This window comes from Zalophus californianus, chromosome 3 (assembly GCF_009762305.2).
Source record: "Zalophus californianus isolate mZalCal1 chromosome 3, mZalCal1.pri.v2, whole genome shotgun sequence".
NCBI classification, from domain to species: domain Eukaryota; kingdom Metazoa; phylum Chordata; class Mammalia; order Carnivora; family Otariidae; genus Zalophus; species Zalophus californianus.
The window spans coordinates 148,373,598-148,399,380 of NC_045597.1; the positions used below are offsets into that span (position 1 = coordinate 148,373,598).

At 36.8% G+C, this 25,783-nt stretch overlaps 1 protein-coding gene across 2 annotated transcripts in view; it reads left to right on the forward strand.

Annotated features, from left to right (window-relative positions):
• FAM171B (family with sequence similarity 171 member B) overlaps positions 1–25,783 on the forward strand; it is a 61,890-nt gene that overhangs the window by 13,460 nt on the left and 22,647 nt on the right. For both annotated transcript variants that reach the window (XM_027589500.2, XM_027589501.2), the window contains exon 2: positions 23,548–23,781. In XM_027589500.2, the coding sequence (XP_027445301.1) occupies positions 23,548–23,781 (234 nt within the window). The remainder of the gene's footprint in view (positions 1–23,547; positions 23,782–25,783) is intronic.

Here is a 25,783-nt window from a genome sequence, read left to right on the forward strand (position 1 = left end):
TCTCCTCAGGATACTGCCCTAGGGCCTCTGAATTATAAAAACAAGTTTCCAAATCTACACTGCAAACAAGTACATTTAATTAATCAGTCTTCAATAATTATCAAGCAAAAGTCCTCTTTGTCACAGAAAGTATGATACATCAGAGCAGTCATTAAACTTTTTTTTTTTTAAGATTTTATTTATTTGACAGAGAGAGAGAGCACAGGCAGGGGGAGCAGCAGGGAGAGGGAGAAGCAGGCCTCCAACCGTGCAGGGAGCCCGATGTGGGACTCTATCCCAGGACCATGACCTGAGCCGAGGCAAACACTTAACGACTGAGCCACCCAGGCGCCCCTCATTAAACTTTTTTATTGGCACTTTAAAACACTGGGTGACTAGCTGATTCTTAGTTCATGACTGTAATGTTGGAGAGGAACGGCCTTGGTGAATTTGAGACGTAAAGGAAGGCCGGTATGGTATGGCTGCCTTGGAGAGCGTGAGCCAAGCCAGGCAGGGTTCAGGTGTGGTTGGTTAGGGGGGAAAGTCAGCTTCTGTGCACTCACACCCGTGCTTCTTTGGTCGGTGGTTTTACCAGGAAAGGCAGCATTCCAGGGCTGTGTGGTTTGCTGGTTAGAACATGGGTTTGGGAGTTCGGTTAACTGGGATTAAACAATCTGCTCTGTCTTCTTAGGTGTGGTTTTGGGCCCAGGTGTGCCTTGCAGAATGTTGTTAAGTATTAAAGTTGATAGATGTGAAACACCTGGACTTAATAGATACTTATCAATTACTGTTATTAGTAGGGATTATTTTTAATAAATGAAACATTTCAGAAGTACGAATACTCTGTCTTGATTTATATTCTTTGTAGTATGTTCGTAAGGGTTGAGTGGGTACACAGAAAAGATAAATATGCCAGTTTCACAACTTTCTAGTAAGTGAAGCTGGATTTGTTTTCATTGTTATGTTTCTTTGTAAATTAGACTCTAAAAGTGCATATGTGTTTCTGTAATAAGAAATATTGAAGTATATGGGGGAATAAAATTACTGTTTTTCTTTTAAAGCAACCTAGAAACAACATTGTCTTTGGAATGTTACCTAAAGCAAGCAAGCAAGCAAAACATACTTGAAAGCCAAAAATCAGAGTGAGGTATTCATCTGTGAGCTTCAAGTTTTCACTATTCTATTGATTGCTTTTGTTTCGCTGAGAAGACAAATTGGCTTTTAAGAAAGACTGAATTCAAACAGTAGTTTTTATTCTTTTTTCTGTCCAGAAAAATCTTAACATGAGCTAGAATATTCTCAGCATGCAAATAAGCCAATGAATACTGGCTCTGGTCCTTTGGAAAACTTTGTATTCAAAGGATAGTGTTTTTTCTTTATGGAAAAAACAAGAATGTTTTGCAGTTCTCTTTTCTCTTTGCTAGCCTTGGCATTGTGCTGGGGAGTATTATTTGTCCATTGAAATGGTGTGCTTGAAACACTCTCCTTAGAAAAGAATTCTGCAAAGCAGATGAAATCTTAACCTATTTTTGAATACATACTCAGAGGAGTACTAAAGTGTGTTTCTCTCTAGTATCACCAGTTACTATTCCACCATAGAGAGGGCCATTCACATCCTGATGGAGGCCGCTGATTGATTAGCATATTGACTAGATCTAGAAGCTTGCGTTCTGTGAAATTCAAAGCTGATGGAATTATTAAATTGGTATGGCAGCTGCACCTAACCAGTTCAGAATTTTCTAATGTTGACAGTATTCACAAAACACATTTAAGCAGTTTTCATTAAGAGATGGGATGAAAGAATGGAATAGAATTATAAACTCCATGTTAAGAGAAAGGTGTTCAGAAATTATTTGCCATTCTTATTTCTCTAGGAAGCAAGAGAAAGTCATGAGTTATAAAGGCCAGATAGAATTCATCAGGACTTTATTAAAAATTCCTAGTCATGATAGGGGTTGTGTCCAAATTAAAATCAGATGAGTTTTGCAAAGTTGGTAGGACAAAAATAAATCAGAGCAAGTAGTTTGGGAATTATTTTTTGTCCTCTTTGAACGTAACTGAAAACAAAGGAATGAGCATGTCAAACTGATCTTTTTCCTCCCTACTCCCAGAGCCCGGCAAAGGGTAGGAACACAGTAGGAACCCCGGACTTGTGCAGGGTTGGCAGTAATAGCTTCCTGAATGGTTGGGTCCATGGATAAATGTTTGCTTCTTGATTGGTTGGATGAAATTGATTGACACGTGTGGCAAAGGCTAATAAGACAGCTATGTCTAAATTGATGGTTAGCTAAATAGAAGATTTGACCTCTATCATTGTTTTTTTAATCTTTTTTTTTTTAGTTTACTTATTTATTTATGAGAGAGAGAGAGGTAGAGGCAGAGGCAAAGGCAGAGGGAGAAGCAGGTTCCCCGCTGAGCAGGGAGCCGGATGTGGGGCTCCATCCCAGGACCCTGGGGATCACCAGCTGAGCAGAAGACAGACAACCAACTGAGCCACCCAGGCACCCTATCACTCAGTTTTTAACCTAAATAAAGCAGGTTATGCTATTCTCTCAGGCTTTGTTGTAAGAGAAAGAATTAGAAAACTTTAGAGATGGTAATTTCTTAGTCTATAAAGTCCAATAATTAAAAATTAAATATACTGAGATTCTAAGATGGAAAATTATTCAAATAGAGATGGGCATATAGTATAACACTCGAATATAGCGAGTGCAGATGATCATTTATTTTGCAGTCTCTGACTTTTTGCAAAAACTTTGAAGAGCAGGTTTTCTACTCTCAATATACCTATCATTTATAAGTGGAGAGGACATAAACATATAATACAAGGCAAGATGTTATAATATGCCCATTAGAGTTTTAAAGTGCTGTGGGAACAGGAGGTAAGGTGAGACAATTATTAAGGGGCTGATTTTCTGATTGTTTACAGCTTAATTACCTGCTATTTGATCAACACAGTTTTAGAACCTACATAATAAAGGGGTGGTTGGAAAGGAATCAGTTTCTTTTCTTTTTTCTTTTTTGCCTATTGTGTCTAAAAGGAAGGTTAGCTGGTAGAACTTAAGGCAGGATATAGAAACTAGGATTTTGGTTTGTATTTTTATAATTCATATCTTCACTGTAGGAATAAATTCCTCTACTGTTTTTATTTAAGACATTTTCATCTTAATTATGAAATATTTCAAACATAGACATATAGTCTATATAATGGATATCCATGTACTCATCATGGAATTAATCCAATATTAGCTTTCTGCTGTATTTGCTTCAGATTTCTCTTTCCCTAAGGAATAAAAATTGAAGATGACTCAAGCTCCGCTTTCATTCCTTTACCCACATTATCTGGAATTATTACATTATTATATATTTAATAATTATTCTGAAGTGGGGGTCAATCTTTTTGTCTGAAAACTATAATAGATGTATGTACATATTATACGTATCCTTTTGCAGTTTGAAATTTTTTTTATTTTTAAAGATTTTATTTATTTATTTGAGAGAGAATGAGAGATAGCACGAGAGGGAAGAGGGTCAGAGGGAGAAGCAGACTCTCTGCCGAGCAGGAAGCCCAACATGGGACTCGATCCTGGGACTCCAGGATCATGACCTGAGCCGAAGGCAGTCACTTAACCAACTGAGCCACCCAGGCGCCCTGATCTTTTTCATTAACAGCATGTTTGGGGGACTTGATACATTCACACTTCATTAATTGGGTTTAATTGCTGCATAATATTCCATTATATAAATAAGGCACACTGATGTACAATTAGGTTTTATCTAGCAATTTGCTATTCTGTGTACAGTGGTCAAACTAGCAGGTGTCTCCTTTTAGATGAGTCTAAGAATTTATAGTGTTCATACAGAGAAATGAAATCACCAAATTATATAGTATGTGCATTTTTAGTGTTTCTAGGTCTAAGTTGCTCTCTAAAGTAGCTGTACAGTTTGCATTTTCCTGATTAATGATAGGTGCCCAGCATTTTTTTCAAAATTTTCTTCTACTTCTCTGTGAGCTTTTTTATATGCATTGTCTGTTTTTCTCTTTTTTTTTTTTCTTATTGATTTGGTAGTTTTCCATCTCTTTTGAATAGCAGTCTTTGTAGTTTATATTTTTTGCAGATTCCTTTTTCCAGTGTCTATCTTGTCTTTTAACAATGTTTTTTAGAGTCTTTTGTGGAAAAATTTAAATATTTTGATGTAATGAAATTTCTTAATCATCACAATTATGTATCCGGCTTAAGAGTTCTTTCCCTAATCTGATGTAATTTAAAAAAGCCCTCTGTATTTAATTCTAAAAGTTTTTCTGTTCATATTTAAGTGTTTAACCCATTTGGACTTTATTTTTGTTTAAGGAGTGGGGTACAGACATAGACGAAATAATTTAAATCTTTCAAAAGTCCTTCAAAATCTGTACATATTACATTCTTTATTCTGTTCTTAGTGAGCTTCAAGAAACTTAGAACATTTAAAAACTACCTATACTTTTATGCAAGATGTACAGTTATTTGAATTTGATGCATCATATTTATTTAAATATGTATTCTTTTCTCCTGAATTACTTTATTTATGAAGTAATATTGCTTTCAAAGCTTTTAAAATGAAAACAATCCTTACAGACGTAGTACTGGTGTGAAGGATGCAGCAGTACTTGGCTTAGAAGAGTGTTAGTGAAGTTATTTTTTAATGTGGAAAATACTGTGTTCAGTATCTGCTAAGGCTGAAACAGCATGGTGTGTATCAAGGGATGAGACTACCATTTGATATCTGAAAGAAAAAACAAAGTGCTGAATTTAGTACTTAATGATAGGGAGAGCCATGCTGGCCAGGCAGAGATTTTCTCAGCAGAGGAAGAAACTGAAGTTATTCTGGGCAAGTATTGAGTTCAGAGATTGGAGAACTTGCAGAGGTGGTGATGGGATGATATTAACCACAGAAGCTGGCTTCCCTGGCTTGCTGTTCGCGGGGTGAGTCCACTTCTGATTGGCTGATTCTCGAGACTGTCGCTGATTTGTTGCCTTATAGAGAGGCGTTCAAAGAGGCAAGTTGTCAGTGATTTATTGGTTAAAGGGGGTTCAAGCCAGTTCTGTGGTTCTAAGGCTATAGAACTATATACTGATTAAGCATTTTTATTTAATGTTTGTTCTTGTGCCTACCTATTACCATGGTTACAGAACAGTCTGTTTTAGGAGTGGAATACTTCTTTTATTCTTGCATGTATAATTTGTTTTTAGAGTTGACTGCTTCAGAAGTTGGGTTATATAGTTTCTCTTCAGAGAAGCTTGTATTCAGATTTGGGAGGGGAAAACAGTGTATCTGGTTGGGTAATAAATTTGCTTCTGTACAGCTTTAGCATTGCTTGAGATAGGGAAAAGAATTATATATACAAATTCATGTACTGTTCTAGAATCTTTCATAATGGCTGATATCACATCTTAGATGCCTCAACTTTCTGCTTGAGAAAGTATATCTTTAATTGAGCACCACACTATCTTCACTACTTTCTTGCAATGAGACGTTGAGTAGTTTCCTATTTGAATCCTATTTTCTCATTTTTAAAATGGGAAGAGTACCACTTAAAATGGGTTTGTGAGACTTGAAATGAATTAATAGATACGAGAAACTTAGAACAATGTAACTCGATGGGCACCCAGTGTTAACCTCTTTTGCTTAGTAATTGTTTGTTGAATACATAAAATTTTATTTGAACTGGACTTCCTTTTATATCCAGTTCATTCCAGATCAGTTAAATGAAGGTTAAAATGTATGATTAATGTCTTTGCCTAATAGAAGTAATAAAAACAAATGAAGTCTTTTTCCTAATTGACAACTCACAAATATGGATCATTTATCAAAATTTGCTCCAGGACTTTTTAGTAAATATTAGTTATTCTGTTCCATTGTATTTATATAATTTGTCTTTCATGTGAAAGTATCTTATTATGATTGTTTAGTTTCATAGAAATAAATAGACTTCTTATAAACTTCTTAAAGTAAGAGAAAGATTTCCAGAAAGGCCAAATTATACAAGGTAAAACATGTATAAAATATGTGCTAACTTTATGGGGGAGGTTTTGGTGAAGTCAGAGCATTTCTTCAAAAATTATCAGAAGAGACTTATTTTCAGAAGCTAAAAAAATATTTACAAGTATAGGGAAATAAGACTAAACACTAGTATAATGTTCATGGCCAAGTGCTACTTTAAACACTATATATTATTTCATTTAATTCCCCAATAAAACCAATGAGGCACATCTCTTAGGTGCTGCTATTGTTCTCATTTCATAGATGAAATTGAGGCACAGATTGGCTATATAGCTTGTCATAATCACATAAATAATGAGAGATGGAGCTGGGATTGGAACTCTGGCTGTCTCTGGGGGAAAATGACTGATGTATACCCAAAAGTTAAAACACAGTTTTGAAATTGGCAGTATGATTACAACAGTGTTCCTTTTTTTTTTTTTTGCTTTAAAAAAAAAAATTGTTAATCACCATACCCTACATTATGGATGTAGTGTTCCATGATTCATTGTTTGCGTATAACACCCAGTGCTCCACGCAGAACGTGCCCTCTTTAATACCCATCACCAGGCTAACCCATCCCCCCACCCCCTCCCCTCTAGAACCCTCAGTTTGTTCCTCAGAGTCCATAGTCTCTCATGGTTCGTCTTGCCCTCCGATTTCCCGCCCTTCATTTTACCCTTCCTACTATTGTCTTTTTTTTTTTTTTTTTAAGATTTATTTATTTTAGAGAGGGAGTGTTCATGGTGGAGGGAGGGTTAGTGGGAGGGGGAGAGAGAATCTCAAGCAGACTCCCTGCTAAGCCTGGAGCCCAACTCAGAGCTTGACCTCAAACCCCACGATCATGACCTTGAGCCAAAAACAAGAGCCAGATGCTCAACCAACTGAGCCACCCAGGCACCCCTACAGTAGTCATTCTTGTTTTTAAAAAATGTGAAACTGGGAACATGCTGATGACCTTAGCAATATTTAGAATCTTAGTTTATGGGAATCTTTGAGCTCGGTGAAATTGCATGCAAAATTTTTGCGTATTTATGGGTCCATGCATTTGTATATGTGTGTGTTGGGGGGGTGGAGGTGAAGAGAGATCATTGATCCATCAGATTGTCAAAGGGATTAAAAAATGGCTGACTCTGGTATAAAGAGAGGAAGCCTCTTTAGTGGAGTTTTATCCTAATGACCAGGATGGGCAAATTTGAAAGTTCATTTAATTTATATTTCTTTCCAGAAGGAAAGTAGCTGAGTCTAGTATTAATGGGTGCTTCTGTTCAAATGCCCCTCTTTCTTCTCTGTCTCCTTTTCCCTTGCATTCTGTGCTCTCTTGTCTGTAGTTCCTGCCCTCTCCCGGCTTAAGACTCAGCATTTCGGCTCAGTCTACCTAGAATTTTCTCCTGTCTGCATAGTTTCTATTGTTAAGGTAAGAGGAGCTTTCTGGTATCAGCTTAACTTTCACCTCTGTCAAGAACCATTCTGAGAGTCCATAGTCTCTCATGGTTCGTCTCCCCCTCCGATTTCCTCCCCTTCATTTTTCCCTTCCTACTATCTTTTTTTTTTTTTTTAAACAATGAATCATGAAACACTACATCAAAAACTAATGATGTAATGTATGGTGATTAACATAACATAATAAAATAAAAAAAAAAAACGGGTCAAGAACTGTAAAAAAAAGAACCATTCTGGACCCTTGAGGCCTGGCTTGGTGTCCCTGCTCTGTTTTTCCGTAGCATTTGATGTATTGGAGCACTTTGGGCTCTCAGTTGAAATGGCCTATCGACTTGTCCGCTAGACTTCCTGGCCCCTGTCAAGATCTTGTTCTGTTTGGCTGAACATCAGTGCTTATCACCTGGATCAACAAGTATCAGGTACTCAGTTATTATGAAATAAGAGAATATTATTTCTGTTCTCTTAATCATTGAGGCTCAAAAATTTCCTATCATTTTAAGTTGCCCTCAATCTCAATATTGTATCAGTTGCCACATGATGTTTTTGCTTCTGATCCTTCTTTACACTGCCTCTGCCCTAATTTGGACTTTTACTTGATCCTGCACTATTTCAATAGCTACCTTCCATTTCTTACTATCCAAGTCCATTTTACAAATAGTTCCCGGTGAGATGGTCCACTCCGCGCAAGAAAGTTCTTGTCACCCTGTTCAAACTTTCATTGCGTAAACAGTGGAATGCGATCCAGTCATCTCCCGTTGTTCTCAGACTCCTTTTCTCTTGCTTGTTACAACTGACTGTCATCCCCTTAACACTGCATTTACTTTTACTTTTACGAATGCTTTACTTTTTTTTTTTTGGCAACTTTGGTGCCCTTTCTTATCTGTTCCTTCTTCCTTACGTGTCTGTACTTCAACTTCATACTTTAAAATTTACCCCTTCCTTCAAGATCAGCCTCAATTAATTCTTACTTGAAAACATCCCTCCTTTAGAATTCGTATTTCCCTTTTCTGCATACCCATAGTACTTTGTTCATATTATTTTTGTACGCCTTTCCTGCTGGATTTTCAACTACTTCAGACTTGAAACTGGGTAATATTACATATAATAACATACATAAAAATTTGGCACAGTTTCTGCACATGCTCCCTCTGGACCTGGCACTTTACCTGATGCCTGATCAGTATTCAGTGCATGTTTACTCAAGTGAATTTAATTGATACCTGAAGTTTTGAAAATATTGCCGTGCTACCTATGGACCTTTCATATAAAATGCATACTTCGTATGCATTGTCATATCTGTTTTGTCTTTTAAGATCTTTCAATTTCATGTTACTTTTTCCACCCAGAAAATAAATAAATGAATGATTTGTTTTGCTTGCAATTTCCGGGTATGGCAATATATTGGTTATCTACTAATACTAGCTGCATCTTGTAAGTGTCAGGGAATTGATGCTGTGCTAATGCTTTCCCCACTCAGTGTTCTCTCTTGTAGCACCTGAATTTCTGTTTACTGGTCAGTATTCCTTTCAGATGTCTAATGACAGGGAAAAGGCTACATTGTACTAAGGTAGCAGAGAAGCATTGGAGAAAAAAAGGCTGGGACTCGATCTGTTTAACCACTCTCCCAGCAGGGTGTGTCTCATCTGCTTTAATGAAATGCTGACAGTAGGTTTCAAACCCTTTCTAAAAGACATGCTGAAGCATGTGTCTGGCAGTTTCTAAATAAATTCCATTTTCTCTTTATTGATTTAAACATACTTTGCATGTAGAAAGAACAAGGGAAGAAAGCCTCTGTAAAAGAGAAAATGGATGTTTTATTAAATTCTTTCCACTTGATTTTACTGTGAATTCACCAGTGCAGTCCCAAAACAACCAAAGAGTATATATGTTGGGCTCTTACTGCTCTTTGTTAGGCTGTTGTTTGTGTATTTAATTTTCTTCATATGAGACGCTCTCACCCTATCAAGAGGTATGAAGAAAAAACAAAACAAAGCAACTAATAATGTTGGGAGTAAAAGGTAAACTTAAAGGACAATAGAATGATTTCAAAACTTTACTGAATGTTGTTTTTCATATTAACTCCCTGGGGAGATGGGAGCAGTCGTGTTGATATATTGACTGCAGCAAAATAAAATACGAATGCTCTCCTGTTCATAGTATAAATTGGTAGCACTCTCTGGAAAGCATTTTAGTAATACAAATCAAGAAGCTTTAGACAGTTTATACTGTTGACTTATTATTTCTCCTCCCAACGAAATAGCTGAGAATTCAGAGGAACATTTATGTACATGGATTTTTAACTAAAGCATTGTTGGCAAATATGAAACATAGAAATGACTAAACATACACTAATAGGAGAAAGTTAAATGAATAGTAACGCATAGGATGTTCTTCAATAATAAAATGTGGTAAGTTAAAAAAATATTTTTTAATACCATGGATACATGTTCATGATATAATCTTAACTGAAAAAAACAGCTCATAACAGTCTTCATTGGCTTCCTTTCTTTGTTCCTTCCTACCTGTCATGCAAGCTCACTGTAGTAAGTCACATCACATGTTGTGGCAAGTGAAATGGTATCCTGCTGCCCCCTCATGACCCAACTGATATAGTCAATATTAATTTGGTGAGTTTCCTTCGCACCTTACTTCACACTTAAATAACCATATACACAGGTACACACATATATACAGTATAATCTTAATTTTGTAAATCTTTTTTTTTTCAGTATGCTTTTCAAAGTACTGGATGGAATCCAAATGACTTTTGAGAAATTGAATTAGGAAATAACTTTTATTCTCCTCTATTTTTTCTGTATTTTCTAAATTTTCTATATACAATGTTAAAAAAAAAACTAATGAAAAATATTGAGTGAAGCCAAACCCTTTTAAACAGGAGGACACGGAGATAAGGAGATAAGGACTAACAGTAACGATTAACAGATGCAGCCACTCAGGTCAGGTTTGTTTCACATCAGTATCCTACAACTGTGATTCTCTGGGGTGCTTGTGCCTTTAGGTCTGTGCAACAGAGGGGCCACCAGCAAGCCACGGACTAAATGGGCACTCCCACTGCAATCCAAGAGAAGTAATTTAAATCCTTTTATATTAAAAGAAATAGAACAGTTGAACTGAAGAGGATGGCGTTAGGTCATATCCCTCTCCCTTTGGGATATGCTTATTTTTTATCCTAGGTCAGTGGTTCTCAACCTTGGCTGTGCATTAAAATCATCTGGGACCTTTTAAAAATGTGATTCCCTGGACCCCATCTGCAGTGATTGTGACTTAATTGGACTGGAGTGGGGGCTGGGAATATAGCAAAAGATCCCTCAGATGATTTTAATGTTTATACAGGGTTGAGAACCACTGTCCTAGGCTAAGGGAGTTGAGTGTACTAGAAAAGGTAACAATAGTAACACATTATACAAACTGATAATCTTGAGGTTTTGTAAGAGGTTCATTTAATATTTCACTTATTTGTTCATTCAAACAATTAGTCATGCATTCAGAGAACAGTTAAGTAGACACATGTGTTTATAACACATGTGTTTTTGAAAAACAGTTGTTTCCTGGAATGTTTATACTAAGACAATAAAGTGAACAGGCACATTGTAGAAAGATGTACATTCAGAATTCATCTATGACTCATTTCTTGCTTAGCATTGTTAACCAGAGTAGTCTAATTCTACACTTCCCTGAGCTCAAGCACTTTACATGCTCTCTTCTTGGTACCATGTCTCTTTCCATTTGACTCTTTCATGTACATACTTGAAGGCAACTAATGTCTTTGCATCTCTCACAGTGACTAGGACAGACCTTACATATAGTAGGTGCTTAATAAAATTGTGTAACAAACAGATACAGAGGCTCCTAAACTTTCTTGGTTCACAGACCCTTTAGTGCCTCAATAATTTGTGTGTGTGTGTGTGTGTGTGTGTGTGTACTAACAACAACTTAGTAGTCATTTGAAAAAAATAATAGATACTTGCTAATTACATTATTTGCTAGGCAGGGCACAACTTCTCAGCCCTCAGAATGAGCTTGAACACTGCTGTCTTCATTTCCTGTTTGACATTCATTTTCATGCAATATTTGCTTTTTATCAGAGCCATCACTGAACACCCAACTTCACAATGATGTAATGTCATTGATTTGAGGGTAGTACCTTGAATTATGGACTCACCCCAGTTTGTGTGATGTCCGACAGATGTTATCATTGTGCCTGAATGAAAATTTACCCCTATGAATTTATGTCCCCATTGATGGCTTTGAGCATCAGTGACTGTGGTCCCAAACCTCAGGCTTTTGATGTTTTTCTGTTTTAGGTATTACAGAAGATTTGTTTACTAAATATTCATTGATTAGCTCATTGGCTTTAGATACTCAACTGCTAAGCATAGGCATACATTTCAAGAGAGGAGATTAGTCACACTATTTCTTTGCAGCATTAAGGTATGGTAAAAATAGGCACTTAAAAAGTGCTTCACTAGATTCAAGGTGCTGTACTAATAAGCACTTTACAGCACTGTATTCTTTGATTCTGAGTTGTCTTTAAAATTTGAATTTGTCTTATAAACAATGGTAAAGAAAACTTTCCTGCTGCAGGATAGAGTAGGCTGTCCTGTTACATGAGGTTTAGAGATGCCAGTCTTTGGTTGGTGCTAGATAGTTCTCCTGGCAGGAAGTGGAGGCTGCAGGCCATCCTAGTTGGTACAGACAGGTGACCTACCTTAAAGTCCAGTTGAGAGAAATGTGTTAACGTGGACTTCAGCAGTGAGTTCTCTCTTACTCCAGGTCCCCTGGCTTGGAATTGTGCAGCTCAAAATAGTAATCACACTCTACAGTTATTTGCTGTTTGGAGATTTTTACATCCTTTCTAGACACTTGGTGGGAAATATTTCTGGGGGATAACTTTTTGGGGATATTTTTGGTTTGGTGTGCTAAATCCTTTTTAGGATGGCATATAAGTAACAATCACTTGATTCTCTTTTTGGTCTGGATGACATAGTCCTCTTTAGACTTCATAAACTATACTAATTGGGAATACTTAAGAACACTGAGTCATTAAATTGCAAAGGAGGCTCTAGTACTCTGTGTCCAAATGAAGTAGTAACATACTTAAATCATCCCCAGCGTGTTAGAGGTATTGTACCCTAGCTAACACATCTAACCCAATTTCCATTGGTACATTTGTGAGAGTGAACAGTGATCATTCTCCAAAGTTCTTCTTGTTTCTCCCATATACCATTATCAATGTATCTGAAACACCCAGGGGAAAACATGAACTAGTCAGATTCCTAATGGTTATTCCTTTTAATAGCAATTTATTAAGAAACATAGGTCTTTGTGAAATAGATTTCATAAAAACTTTATATTAAAAATGTTCTTTAGTTATTTTCCCAAATGGGGCTTTTTTCCCCTTATAGCAGTCTTTTTGTTTTCATCTGTATCACTTGTTTCCATTTTTATTTCCAACTTCAATTTTGGTTTCTTGGTGCTATGCTAGAGTATTATCCAACAAATTACTTAAAGTTGAGTAATAATTGGTGGAACCTAATCTTCACATAATTTCTTTTCTTTTTGTTTTTTTAAAGAACTATTTATTTGAGAGAGAGAGAGCGGGGGGTTGGGGAGAGGCAGAGAGAGAGAGAGAGAGAGAGAGAGAGAATCCTCAAGTAGACTCTCCCAGAGTGTGGAGCCCAAGGTAGGGCTTGATTTCAGAACCCAGAGGTCATAACCTGAACTGAGATCAAGAGTCAGACGCTTAACCAACTGAGCTACCCAGGTGCCTTTATAATTGCTTTCCTAAAGAAAAGCAACAATGGTTGCTCTAATCTTGTTTCTTGAAGTTCTTTCTCAACATTACAAGAATGAATATATCTGTTGGAAGAATGAACTGCAGGAAGAAGTGGTAAAGAATCAAAGAATTTGTACTTAGCGTGAAGTATGTAACTTACACATGGTCTGTGCACAGAAATGGTTGCTTACGCATCTCCTTGTCCCATCCTCTACTTCAAGGCTCATCTACCTTATTTCACACGTTTGCATCCTCCCTTGCAATTATTAAGTTCTTCTGAGCCAGTGGTCTTACTTACTGGTATCAGAGTAAATGTATTCATCCACTAATTCAGTCATTCATTCAAAATTCAGAATTGTTATTTGAGGATATAGAAGTACATAAGACAAGTCCATGATGTCACAGAGCTAACATTCTAGAAGGGGAAACAGAAAATGAACATGAGTAAATTATGTAGTATGTTAAGAAGGGATTATGGCAAAGTAGGGTGTGGGAAGAGTGTTAACACAAGATTTTGTTGCTCAATTCTTGCAGGTGTCCAGTGGGGCCTTCGCATCATGGCTCCTTGGCTAGACCCTGGGAATGTGGCCCTTGGAATGTTTTTTATGTTACGGATGAATGCTATTGTATGTGCCTGGAACAATGGGGCATGCCGTTTGAGCTTGTCAAGCCCTTTCCTTCACCTTCGTCTGAGTTAGGTGCCTAGTACTTCTGTGGCAGCCAGGACCAGTGCTTTTTCAAACAAGTGAAAAACTGATCCTTCACTTTTCTTCTCTGGGCTCTAGGATCTTCTGTTGCCACATTTAGTGCCTCCATGTATAGCATAGTTTATAAAGGAATGTTGAGTGAATTTGTGAGTGAGTGAAGGAGTAACTCTCAGTGATTATGAGGCAGCATGAAAAATTGGGAAGAAAAGATAAAAATCAGGATGTGAAATGACTCTGGAGTGAGCCTGGACAATATGTTTTAGGAGCTAGGGTCTGACTGACTGATTTCCATTGAGGAAAAGGCCTTTTGGGTTGGGCAAGAAGGAACTGAGTCCAAGCGCTAAGGGCCCAGCTCTCTCATTTGTTCCCTCTTGAGTCATTTGCAATGTGCTTATTTTTATTTTTTTAAATAGGCTCCGCAGCATGGAGCCCAGCATGGGCTTGAACTCATGACCCGGAGATCAAGACCTGAGCTGAGATCGAGAGTTGGGCGCTTAACCGACTAAGCCACTCAAGAGCTCCTGCTGTGTGCTCTTTTTATGTTATCCATGTCGTTAGTTTTGGAGAATCATACTCGTTTAAGCCTCTGGTCGTAATGGAGAATATGTGTATTTTACTTGCTTTGTAACATGTTTCACCTTTGGAGATAATGTCCTCATTCTATTTCTCTGGTTTCTTCTTAGATTTGACATTTTCTCTGTAATATTAATTTACTGCAAATAAATTTGTTTCTGCTTCAAACAGGAACAGTTTTTTTTGTTTGTTTGTTAAATTCCAGAGCCAAGGGGCGCCTGGGTGGCTCAGTCGGTTAAGCGTCTGCCTTCGGCTCAGGTCATGATCCCAGGGTCCTGGGATCGAGCCCCACATCGGGCTCCCTGCTCAGCGGGGAGCCTGCTTCTCCCTCTCCCACTCCCTGCTACTCCGCCTGCTTGTGCTTTCTCTCTCTGTCAGATAAATAAGTACAGAATTAAAAAATTCCAGAGCCAATGAGAATTTTGGATCCAATCTGGTACTTAAACAATGAAAAGGAGGCTTTTCTATTTTAGTGAGGTTTGGTTGTTTTTTGTTTTTAATTCAGTAGTCTTTTGTTCCTTTAAAAGAAGGCTATGTGTCCATGTTTGAAATGCTGTGAAGATTAAACTGTTGCAGCCCTTTCCACTCTGCTTTATAGAATGTGAATAATATGGTCCTTTTCTCTTTACAAGCTTCTTTGTTGTCCTTTGTTCCTAAACTTTCAACCCTCCTTCCAATTAAAATAGGGAAATTGTGCTGGTACCCTAGGAGAAAGACTTGTAAAACTATGTTGGTATTGTTTTGTAATAGTACAAGTAAAACTTTTAGATTTAATCTTTGCCGTAATACAATTGCATTATATTTAGCAAGTTTTGTTACTTACATATTATTCTCTAGTGAAAATTTCCAAGTTAAATATTCTTATGAAAAAGAGGGAATAGTATTAATTTCCAAAAGGAAAAGGAAACTTAATATTTATTCATTGTTGTGATTGTTGCAATAATATATTTTTCACTGATAACTGTGGGATTAAACTCAAATTTTACCTGATATGGGGGTTGGAAAGCCAGCTGTAACTTCAGGCAGCCTCTGTGGAAATCCTACGGTTATCGTTCTTTGGCCATTTCTGATCTTCTCTGTCTTCCTCTCTCTGCTTCTCTTCCTTCATTTCTCCTTTCTCCTGCTCTTCTTCCCACTTCTCTTCCTGACCCTTGTTCCATTCATCTAGAATACATATTCTGAACCCTTTCCTAAACTCTGACAAAACACAAGGTTGAGTTTGAAACAATATTGGCTGTAAAGAAACTTATTCTCAAACAGAAAGCAAAACATAGACCAGAATGTATCGTGTGCCATTAGACTAGTAGGTACAGAAGAGAAGGTCCCATCTGACTGAAATAAGGGCAAATTTATTTGAGCTAAATTTTGAAGAATGGAGTAGGATTTTGATGGGTAGAGATGGAAAAAGGGTGGATTTTCAGATAAAAGAAGGAAATGAATAATGTAGCAGGAAAGTGGGTCAATCTTGGATAGTGACCTTTGACCCATTTATGTGACAATATAGAGCAGAAGTCGGCAAACTTTTTCTGGAAAGTGCCGGATAGTAACTGTTAATCTTTGCAGGCCATGTGGCCTCTGAGGCGACTATCCACTCTGCTGTTGTAGCAAAAACAGCCATAGGCCATACATAAATGAGCACTCTAGCAGTATGACAAGAAAACTTTATATACAGTATTAAGTGGTGGGTCAGAATTGGCTGTAGGCTGTAGTTTGTCAATCCCCAGATAGATAAGGCTAGAAAGGAAGGTGGTGGCCAGATCTTCGATTTTAAATGCCAGGCTAAAGAGTTGGGAATTAATTTATATTCTCTTTAGTGAAACCATGATTGTTATGTCTCTACTAAAGGTTTTAAATACACAGACATTTAAATTTGGGACCAGATGTTTTCTGTTTACAAGATTTTTGTATGTTTACATTACAAGGTATTTGTATAGTTAGCTCTAAATTACAATTTCTGTGACTAGATATCTTATATGAAAATGGTGAAGAGGGCGCTTGGGTGGCTCAGTTGGTTAAGCGACTGCCTTCGGCTCAGGTCATGATCCTGGAGTCCCGGGATCGAGGCATCGGGCTCCCTGCTCAGCAGGGAGTCTGCTTCTCCCTCTGACCCTCCCCCCTCTCATGTGCTCTCTCTCTCTCCCTCTCATTCTCGCTCTCTTTGAAATAAATAAATAAATAAATCTTTAAAAAAAAGAAAATGGTGAAGAATGAATAAAGCCTGATTTGGGTCATAGCCAGAAGTTTGTCATCTTGGGTTCTCACCACAAAGTCTCTACTATAATGGACCAAAAAGTCAGATTATGGAAAACAGGAGAGAATAAATGGGCAGGCACTTTGGAGATCTGAAATAAAAATGTTGACATTCTCCCTGTTCAAAAAATGATAGTGGGAATTGATTCTAAAGTAAATATTAAATTCACATATTTTTTGATATTTTTAAAAAACTACTTTATCAAGATATAACTGACACGTAAAAAGCTATATATATTTAATGTATACACTCCATGAGTTTGGCATATACCCATGAAACCATCACCACCATCAAGGCCATAGGCATATTCATCACCTTGCAAAGTTTCTTCCCATCCTTATTATTATTATTATTATTATTTATTATCAATTCTTTTTTGTGGTAAGAACACTTAAAGATTTTCCCTTTAGCAAATTTTAAATATGTAATGCAGTATTATTAGCAATAGGCATTATGCTGTGTAGTAGGTCTTCAGAACTTATTTATCTTATGGAACTGAAACTTAGTACACTTTGACCACCACCTCCCCTTCCTCTCAGCCCTGGCAATCACCATTCTCTCTGCTTCTATGAATTTGATTATTCTGGATGCCACATATAAGCGAGATCGTAACATTATTTATCTTTCTGGTCAGGCTTGTTTCACTTAGCATAATGTCCTCCAGGTCCATCTATACTGTAGCAAATGGCAGGATTTCCTTCTTTTTTTAAGGTTGAGTAATAGTCCACTATCTGTATATACATTTTTATCCATTCATCTACTGTTGTGCATTAGGTTGTTCCCATATCTTGGCTACTGTGAATAATGCTGCAGTGAACCTGGGAGTGCTCTGTCTCTCTTCAAGATGGATACTTATTCTAGGAATTGTTATATACAGATTCTAAATTAATCCTCAAGGCAAAACTGCGTCTTTTTAATGTTTGTATTCCCAATACCTGCTAGAGCAGATCTGGCTCAAAATGGGCAGTCAATAAACATTTGATGGGTGAAGTAATGTAGGTGAATATTTCTTTCTTTCTTTTTTTTTTTAAAGATTTTATTTGAGAGAACACGCAAGCGGGGTGGGGGAGGGGCAGAGAGAGAGAGGAAAAGCAGACTCCCTGCTGAGAGGGGAGCCTGTCATGGGGCCCCCAGGACCCTGAGACCATGACCTGAGCCAAAAGCAGATGCTTAACTGACTGAGCCACCCAGTCACCCCTGTAGGTGAATATTTCTAATTGTTCCCAACTAAGTATTTCATTCCACTCTATTTTTATGCTCTTCATTTTTAGTCTTGTTCTCATTAGAATGCATAAACCTTAGTAAAGTTTTAAAATTTATTTGTTAGAGTGTCGTATACTTAACAATTTGATCTGTGATCTGTCTATAAAAGCTTTATAAACCTCACATGTTTTTAGCATTATATTCCTAGAGGAAAAAAATGTATGTTAAATGATTGTACATGCTTGAAATATAATGGGAAAGAAGTAGGCTAGTTTTTGTACTGGAGAAATCTGAAAATAAGCTGGCTTTTCTGTGGGCACAGTTGTAACCTATATAATGGTAACAACATAATAAGATGATGTCAAGTTCTCTTGAAAAGAAGTGGGTTATAATTTATCAGCCCACCCCACTTGAAGCTCTAGATGATAGCCAAACAAATAGCTAGCTTTACTTTTCTAAAACCCTTCCTCGACTTTGAGTCACCTGTCTCTATCCTATAGCAAAACTATAATAGTGTTGGTTCTAATATGCTCTTTCAGGAGCACTTCTTTATGTATACATTAGTCTTTTGAATTATAGTGATTCTAACTACTGAACAATACTTTTAAATCATGTGATAGTTAAAATTTTCCCCAGCAACCTTAGGACCATGCTCATTGATGTGTATTTTGTTTTTGTTTCTCTCAACAGCTAGATTATGTGTTTTCTAAGGGTTCAGGTGAAATCATTTGATATTGAACTGTTTTTTAAACTAATGGTGACATATTGAAAAGAAGATTATGTGGGCAAGACATAACGATTATAATTAAGTGACAGAAAAAATACCAAGTGCAGGGAAAGCTGAAAAATGCAGTGGAGAAGAGTAGATTGATGATGGAGACAAAAGCACCTGTGGTTGAAAATTATATATTTAACCACAAAATCTGCCCCATCTAAATGCCAAAGTATTTTTGTTGGAGAGAACGAGTAAGGGGGATTGTTATGGAGATTATATATATATATCTGGATATATATATATCTGGAGATTTATATATATATTATATATACATATATAATATATATATTCTGGTTGCCAGGCCTGTTTGCCTGATCAACTGTTGACATCATGAAGTCAGAAGCATCCTATTTAAGTCACGAGCAGGCAATCTTTATAATTTTTCCTTTTATTTGGAGGAAAAAGAATTGTTCATGCTCCTTTAATTGCGGTGAGCAGGCCTCCAGCTGAGACTTTTTGTTTTTGTTTTCAATGCTGGTTTTGCTCTTGCTTATGCTGGGGCCAGACAAACCAGGTGGGAGGCTGGGGTGAGAGGCTCAGAGGGTCAGCAGCAAATCAAGCTCTTCCTTCTCTGTGCTGGCTGGAAAGAAATAAGGAAGCTACGGAATATGCTGGAAACCCGATCTAAGTCTTTTCAATGAGAGATGTGGGGAGTAGAATGCATGGGACTTGGGGTCAGATGAACTTGTCCGTGAATCCTGCCTCTATCCTTCTTGATTTGTGCAATTTTAGCCTTGCCTTAACACTGGAGAAAAGTCTTGCAGGTTTGTATTAGGATGAAATTGGACAACATGTATAAAGTTTCTAGCACTGGGTTTGGGGTGTGTGTGTGTGTGTGTGTGTGTGTGTGTGTGTGTGTGTGTGTGTGTGAAATACCAACATGTATAAAGTTTCTAGCACTGGGTTTGGGGTGTGTGTGTGTGTGTGTGTGTGTGTGTGTGTGTGTGAGAAATACCAACATGTATAAAGTTTCTAGCACTGGGTTTGGGGTGTGTGTGTGTGTGTGTGTGTGTGTGTGTGTGTGTGTGTGTGAGAAATACCAACATGTATAAAGTTTCTAGCACTGGGTTTGGGGGGTGTGTGTGTGTGTCTCAAATACCATTAGTTTTTTCCAGTTTGAGCTGGAGAGGACTCTGCTGGTCAGGGTTACATCCTGTCCTGAGGCTACGAGATCCAAGGTGCACAAAGCCAAAGTTTGACCTTGGCAAGTCATTTTTTTCCCTGAATTTGATACTCATTTTCTCATCAAATTTAGTCTTTAACATAACGATTACATGTGGAAAAATAAAATTATCCTGGATTAGAAAATGTTTTAGAAACACTTATTAACCAAACCCAGCTTCAGAATGTCAGGAGGCTTTAGTGTATCTTATTTTGGCAACTGTTATTTTTACAGGATGAAACAGATGGAATACAGAGTTTTTTTAATGAATTTAGCTTAGGATCTTACTATACATTGGAATTTGTCTATAAATCAAAGGCTCTGAGAATTTCTGAAATTAATCTTTGGAGCAAATGATTTAATCAAAATCCCCATTCCTGAGTGAGCTGTTGTAGGAGCTGTTGTAGGTACACTTACTTGATTGGAATAAGATCCATTATCAAATTTTATCAGAGAATCTTAATGCCCTTTTAGTTATGTGCCATCTCCTCATATGCTTTATCCTATTTCTGGTGCATAACATTATCCTTCCTTCCTTCACCTTCTCTTATGAAAGATAGGGTAGCCCATTAAATAACACATCCTATGTTTACAGTTGTACCCTCTATCATTTAAGGTGCTTGCTTTGGAAGCAAGCAACCATGTCTGACTCTGGCTACAAGGAATAAAGGGCCTTTGGGGAGGGATTATGGTACAGCTCATGGATCAGCAGGAGGGGCTTGTATGACCAGCCTTGGGAAAGAGGGGGCAGGGAGACGTGGGAAAGCACAGTGGGTAGGCACGCATAGACTTTCTAAGATGTTTCCATGCCAGAAACCACTAGCTCTTGTGTATCTTCAGCCACATTTCGAGGTCCTCACAATCTTTCTGGCCCCCATTAGTTAGGCGCTTTGTGCCAGTGGTTCAGTGAATTTCATCGAGGGAATTAGGAGGTAGGAGGCTGGGGGAATTATTTTGAATGGGGCAACTTCTTGTCCTCCACACATAAATAGCTATTTGTACTCGGCAGACCTATTCACGGATGTTTGGTTTAGGTGGCCATCGTGTCACATACATTACAACCTTTTATTTATGTTTTTACCCCAGTTATATTTCCCACTTGAGTTTGAGGCCATAGTTTAGCGCATGTGTGTGTGCTGGGGAACACCTTTTTTTTCTTTTTAATTGATGTCATGTAAGCATTTCTCAGTAATTGCAACACCATATTCCTTGAGTTAATTTTAGTAGTGTGACCCCAAGACTCTGTTACATGGCGTAAAGATGGCTTTGGAGTCATTCATGGGGACACTGAAGGCTGACAGGGCCTCTTAATATATGTGAACCTTGGGGCAGTCCACATTACCTGTCTGAATCCTCATTTTTTCACTGATAAAGTGGACTTGATATCACATATGTTACAAAGGTATGTTGAGATTTTTGTGATAATATACATGTGAGGCTTGGCATTAGGAAGATGTTTATACTCAGCCCTTCTTCATATTTTGATTTTAAATGTTACAAACATTTTTTTTTAACTTTAGAGTAATGGGGTGAACTTATAAGATGATGTGAAATGATGCCTTATCTATTCTCCATATATATATTTGAATATATATGAGATTGTTGTCCTGGAAATTAACAGTGTTTTAGACAGACTAATGGAACCTCATTTCAAGCTATGACTGCCTAGGATCTAATCCTCCCTTTTCTTTTCCCAGTTCACTCTCCCCATCCCTGCACTCTAAGCTCTGGCTGGAGTCGCCTGAAGAGTTCATTCAGGCAGCTGTAGTGCAGTGGCTCAAGAGCACAAGCTGTGAGGACAGATGGTCCCAAGTTTGTGTCCTGTTTCCTTTCTCTGCTGTGGGTTGGCCATGGCTGATTAATAAACCTCTTTAACCCACAGTTACCAATATATGTGACGAAGAAAACAATAACATTTCTGTAACGAGGGCTTTGAAGAGTAAATGGAATGATGCACTTAAAAATTAACACAATGCCTGGCTCATTAATGCTGAACATATTTTAGCTCTTGAGGTTATAATTAGATATAGTACTAACATATTTTATTAAGATTCATGAGGGGAAATACACTAAAAATGTTTGTGTCTGAATATATATAGAATAGTGTTTGGATAACATTTGACTTCAATTTTAGATTCTTGAAAGGATCAGAGCTCTTTTCTAGCTTGCTAGATTATATCTTTCCTAGGACCGGGTGATTACTGTGGTGGTTCTACTTGTCCTTAAAATGTCTTTGTTATGGTCCAAAAACAATTTAAAGTCTAGTTTATATTAATAAAGTTAGAATACATAAGTTGTAACAGTAATTTGGTAGCTGATATTGCAGCTCAGTGTTGACAAGGATTTTTTACCTGACATGCTGTTCTTGCTAAAAATTTTGAGTAAAATAGGTTTTTGTAAATGTAGAGCCACAAAATAAGTCCTTGTGAGGTATTTTTTTAAAAGATGTATTTACTTATTTTAGAGAGCACATGTGCAGGGGTGGGGGGGTGCAGAAAGCGAGAAAGAAAGAGAGAGAGAGAATCTCAAGGAGACTCCTTGCTGAGTGGGGAGCCCGATGTGGGGCTCCATCTCAGGACACAGATCATGACCTGAGCGGAAACCAAGAGTCAGACACTTAACTGACTGAGCCACCCAGGCACACCCTCTTGAGGTATTTTTACTGATGACTCTGATGTTTGTGAAATGGTCTCCAATTATGGAGTAATAATTTTTATTAATAATGATATTAAGTGACAACCAACCACTGTGCTGAGCACATTATTTGCATTATCTCATTTTATTACCTCAAAGTAGTTATTCTCCTGATTTTACAGATGAGCAAATGGACTTTGAGAAGTTAACTTCCCCCAAGTCACATATCTAGGGAATGGCAGCGATTGACCTTGACTGACTCCAAAGCCCATTAATAGTGGAAGAGAAGTCATCTTTGGCAAAGGTGTTGTGATACAGGCTTTACAAAGGCATTTGCATGGTGATACAGGTTCTTTTTAAACAAGACATTAACGTTGGGGAAATTCATGAACATATCATCAAGATCTATAAAGCTGGAGGTTTAAGTTAGAAACAAGTTAATTTTGATTTTTCTCAATTTATTATCTTACTATGCTTTGTTATATATTTAACAGATAATACTTTTTGACATTTTAAGGATATTGTTTTGATACTTTGTAATTTGAAACACATCCCTTGCTTCCAGACAACAGAACAAAAAAAAAAGGAGCCAACCATGCCCTAGGTTTGGTGAGATTGCATTTTATTCTAGGAACTTTGACTATATTTTGAATTAATTGGTAGCATTAGGATTAGTGAGGCCAAGTAAAAATGTGTTTTTCTGAAAAGCAAACCTCCCTTCCCCTCAGATTCACTGCTTCCTTTTCCTTTTTTTATTGGCAGAAAAAATTGGAATAACAACACTGTCTTATTAATAATAAATTTAAATTCAGTTTTAGAAAGAATAATGAACTTGTTGGAATGTTTTTATACCTATTTCTATCAATTCATCCATACATTATGTATTTCTAGATTTTATCAGCAGTTTTGTACTGTTCAGATGTTTTGAATGACATTTTAAGGTATAGCGACATAGACATTCTAGGATCTAACCTGCCATTTCTGGCTTTTTTTCTTCTCCAGTGTCTGTATTTATGCTGAAAGTGCAGGTGAATGACATCATCAGTCGTCAGTACCTGAGTCAAGCAGTTGTAGAAGTGTTTGTAAACTACACGAAAACAAATTCCACAGTAACTAAAAACAATGGAGCAGTGTTGATAAAAGTACCTTATAAATTAGGACTCAGCTTAACCATTATTGCTTACAAAGATGGCTATGTGTTGACACCTCTGCCTTGGAAGACCGGAAAAATGCCAAGTAAGCACTTACACAGTGTTTTGCCTTTACTAAATGTGAAATGTTTTTTGTTTTTTTCTTTGGGAATCTTCTGCTCTGGTGAACTGAAAATGAGAAAACCTATGTGAAATCAATACAGAGAGGTTAGAAGGAGTGCCAGTTTGAAGAAAACATGTTTTTATTTATTTATTTATTTTTCCTACAGAGGTTTGAAGGAATCCTGAGCAAGAGCTCTGTTCAGGTACAAAGCTTGTCTGCAGGTGGCGGAGAGGGGCTTGGCATGCCCAGAAGGTTAGCCAGAAGCAGGGTGGGCCAGATGAAGAAAGGATGCTCTCAAAAGAGGAGGCACAAAGTTTAGATATATGTGCTGAATAATAAGGCAGTTGTTACAGATTCCTGAGTACCATAAGTGTAAGTTGTTTGGAAACTTAATTTATTTAACAGTGTATGACATTTAGGCCAAAAGCAGGGAGGCTTGTTCCAAAGCTGTGGTTGTGCTCCTGGTGGGTGGTAAGCACAGTCTGATGCAAGAGAGGGAGTGAAAAGAAGGTGAGTACCAGAGGCCTACTGAGCAAAGAATTGGTAATTACTGTGTAACCATTTCACGATATATACACATACCAAATCATCACGCACACTGTAAACTTACACTGTCATGTCAATTATATCTCAATAAATCTGAGGGGAAAAAATAAGAATTGATAGGACTTAGTGTGACTAATTGGATATTGGGAAGTACAGGCCATATAAGATACTAGAATGCAAGTCTGGCTGATTGGAAGTGTGATACATTAGGTAATCTTTTTTCTTAATTGTGATGGTTCTTATTAGAATTTAGATACTTTATTTGGTTTCACAATGGAAACATTTAAATTCTTGAACCACTGTTCAAGTTTAAAATAAGAAAGAAAATGAAAAATGAATTAGATAAACTAAGATTCCTGTGAATGAGATTTAATAAAATCATGACTCAAAAGTCTGAATAGGGATATGTCTAAGGTGAATTCATGGTCTTACATGCTTTAGTTTTTTTAAAAGACAGAAATCAAGCACAATTAATCACTAAATGAAAGTTAGAAGAATAATGAAAGAAACCAAAAGTAAGATGGGAAAAAGGAAATAAAGAAGAAACTAGATGAACATTAATTAGAAAATATAAAGAAGAGATAATTGACAGAATGCTAGTTCTTTGAAATAAATTACACATGCATCTGGCTAATCTAAACAGGCAAGTAAAAGAAAAAAATATATATAAAATTTTAAAAATCATAAAAGTTCTATATCAAATTTGATGGCAATAATCTTAAATAATCTTAAAAAAACCTAAAACAATTTTGTGATATTATAAATGATTATGTTCATTTTAGGTGAGGTAGACTAATAGTCATGGATAAGATATCCTGAGTAAAGATAGCTTGAGTCAAAGGCTATTAAAAAAAAAAAGGTACTCCAAATCATTTTATAAAACCAGTACAGCCTTGATTCTGAGACCTAACAAAGGTAATGCAAAATTAAATGCTCTAATATGTGCTCTCTCTCATACACACAAATACTCTTCTATAGACCAATCTTATAACTCTAAATCCAAAAATCCTAAACAGAATTGTAAAGAATTTCACCATTATTTAAATACAGATTTCTGTTAAGACCAAGTAGGATTTTTCTTTATAGGATTATAAGGATGTCAAATGTGTCATTCTGTTAATTTTACATATCATATTAGAACTATCAGATGATAACACTAACAGCTGTCTGAAATGCATTTTATGAGTTCACCATCTGTGCATAACTAAGAACATAAAAGCACCATAAAAACTAGGATCACAAAGATCTTCTTAACATGGTAAATATCTCAAAATCATACTATAAAATATTAGAGGTGATCCTAATAAAATAAACTGAACACATGTCCATATTATTTTACATTACAGAAGTTCTTATCAGAGCAAATATATATCAACAGACCAAAAAAGGGGAATAGCTATTAGAAAGAATCAAAACATTTACTATTTCCAGTGATCAT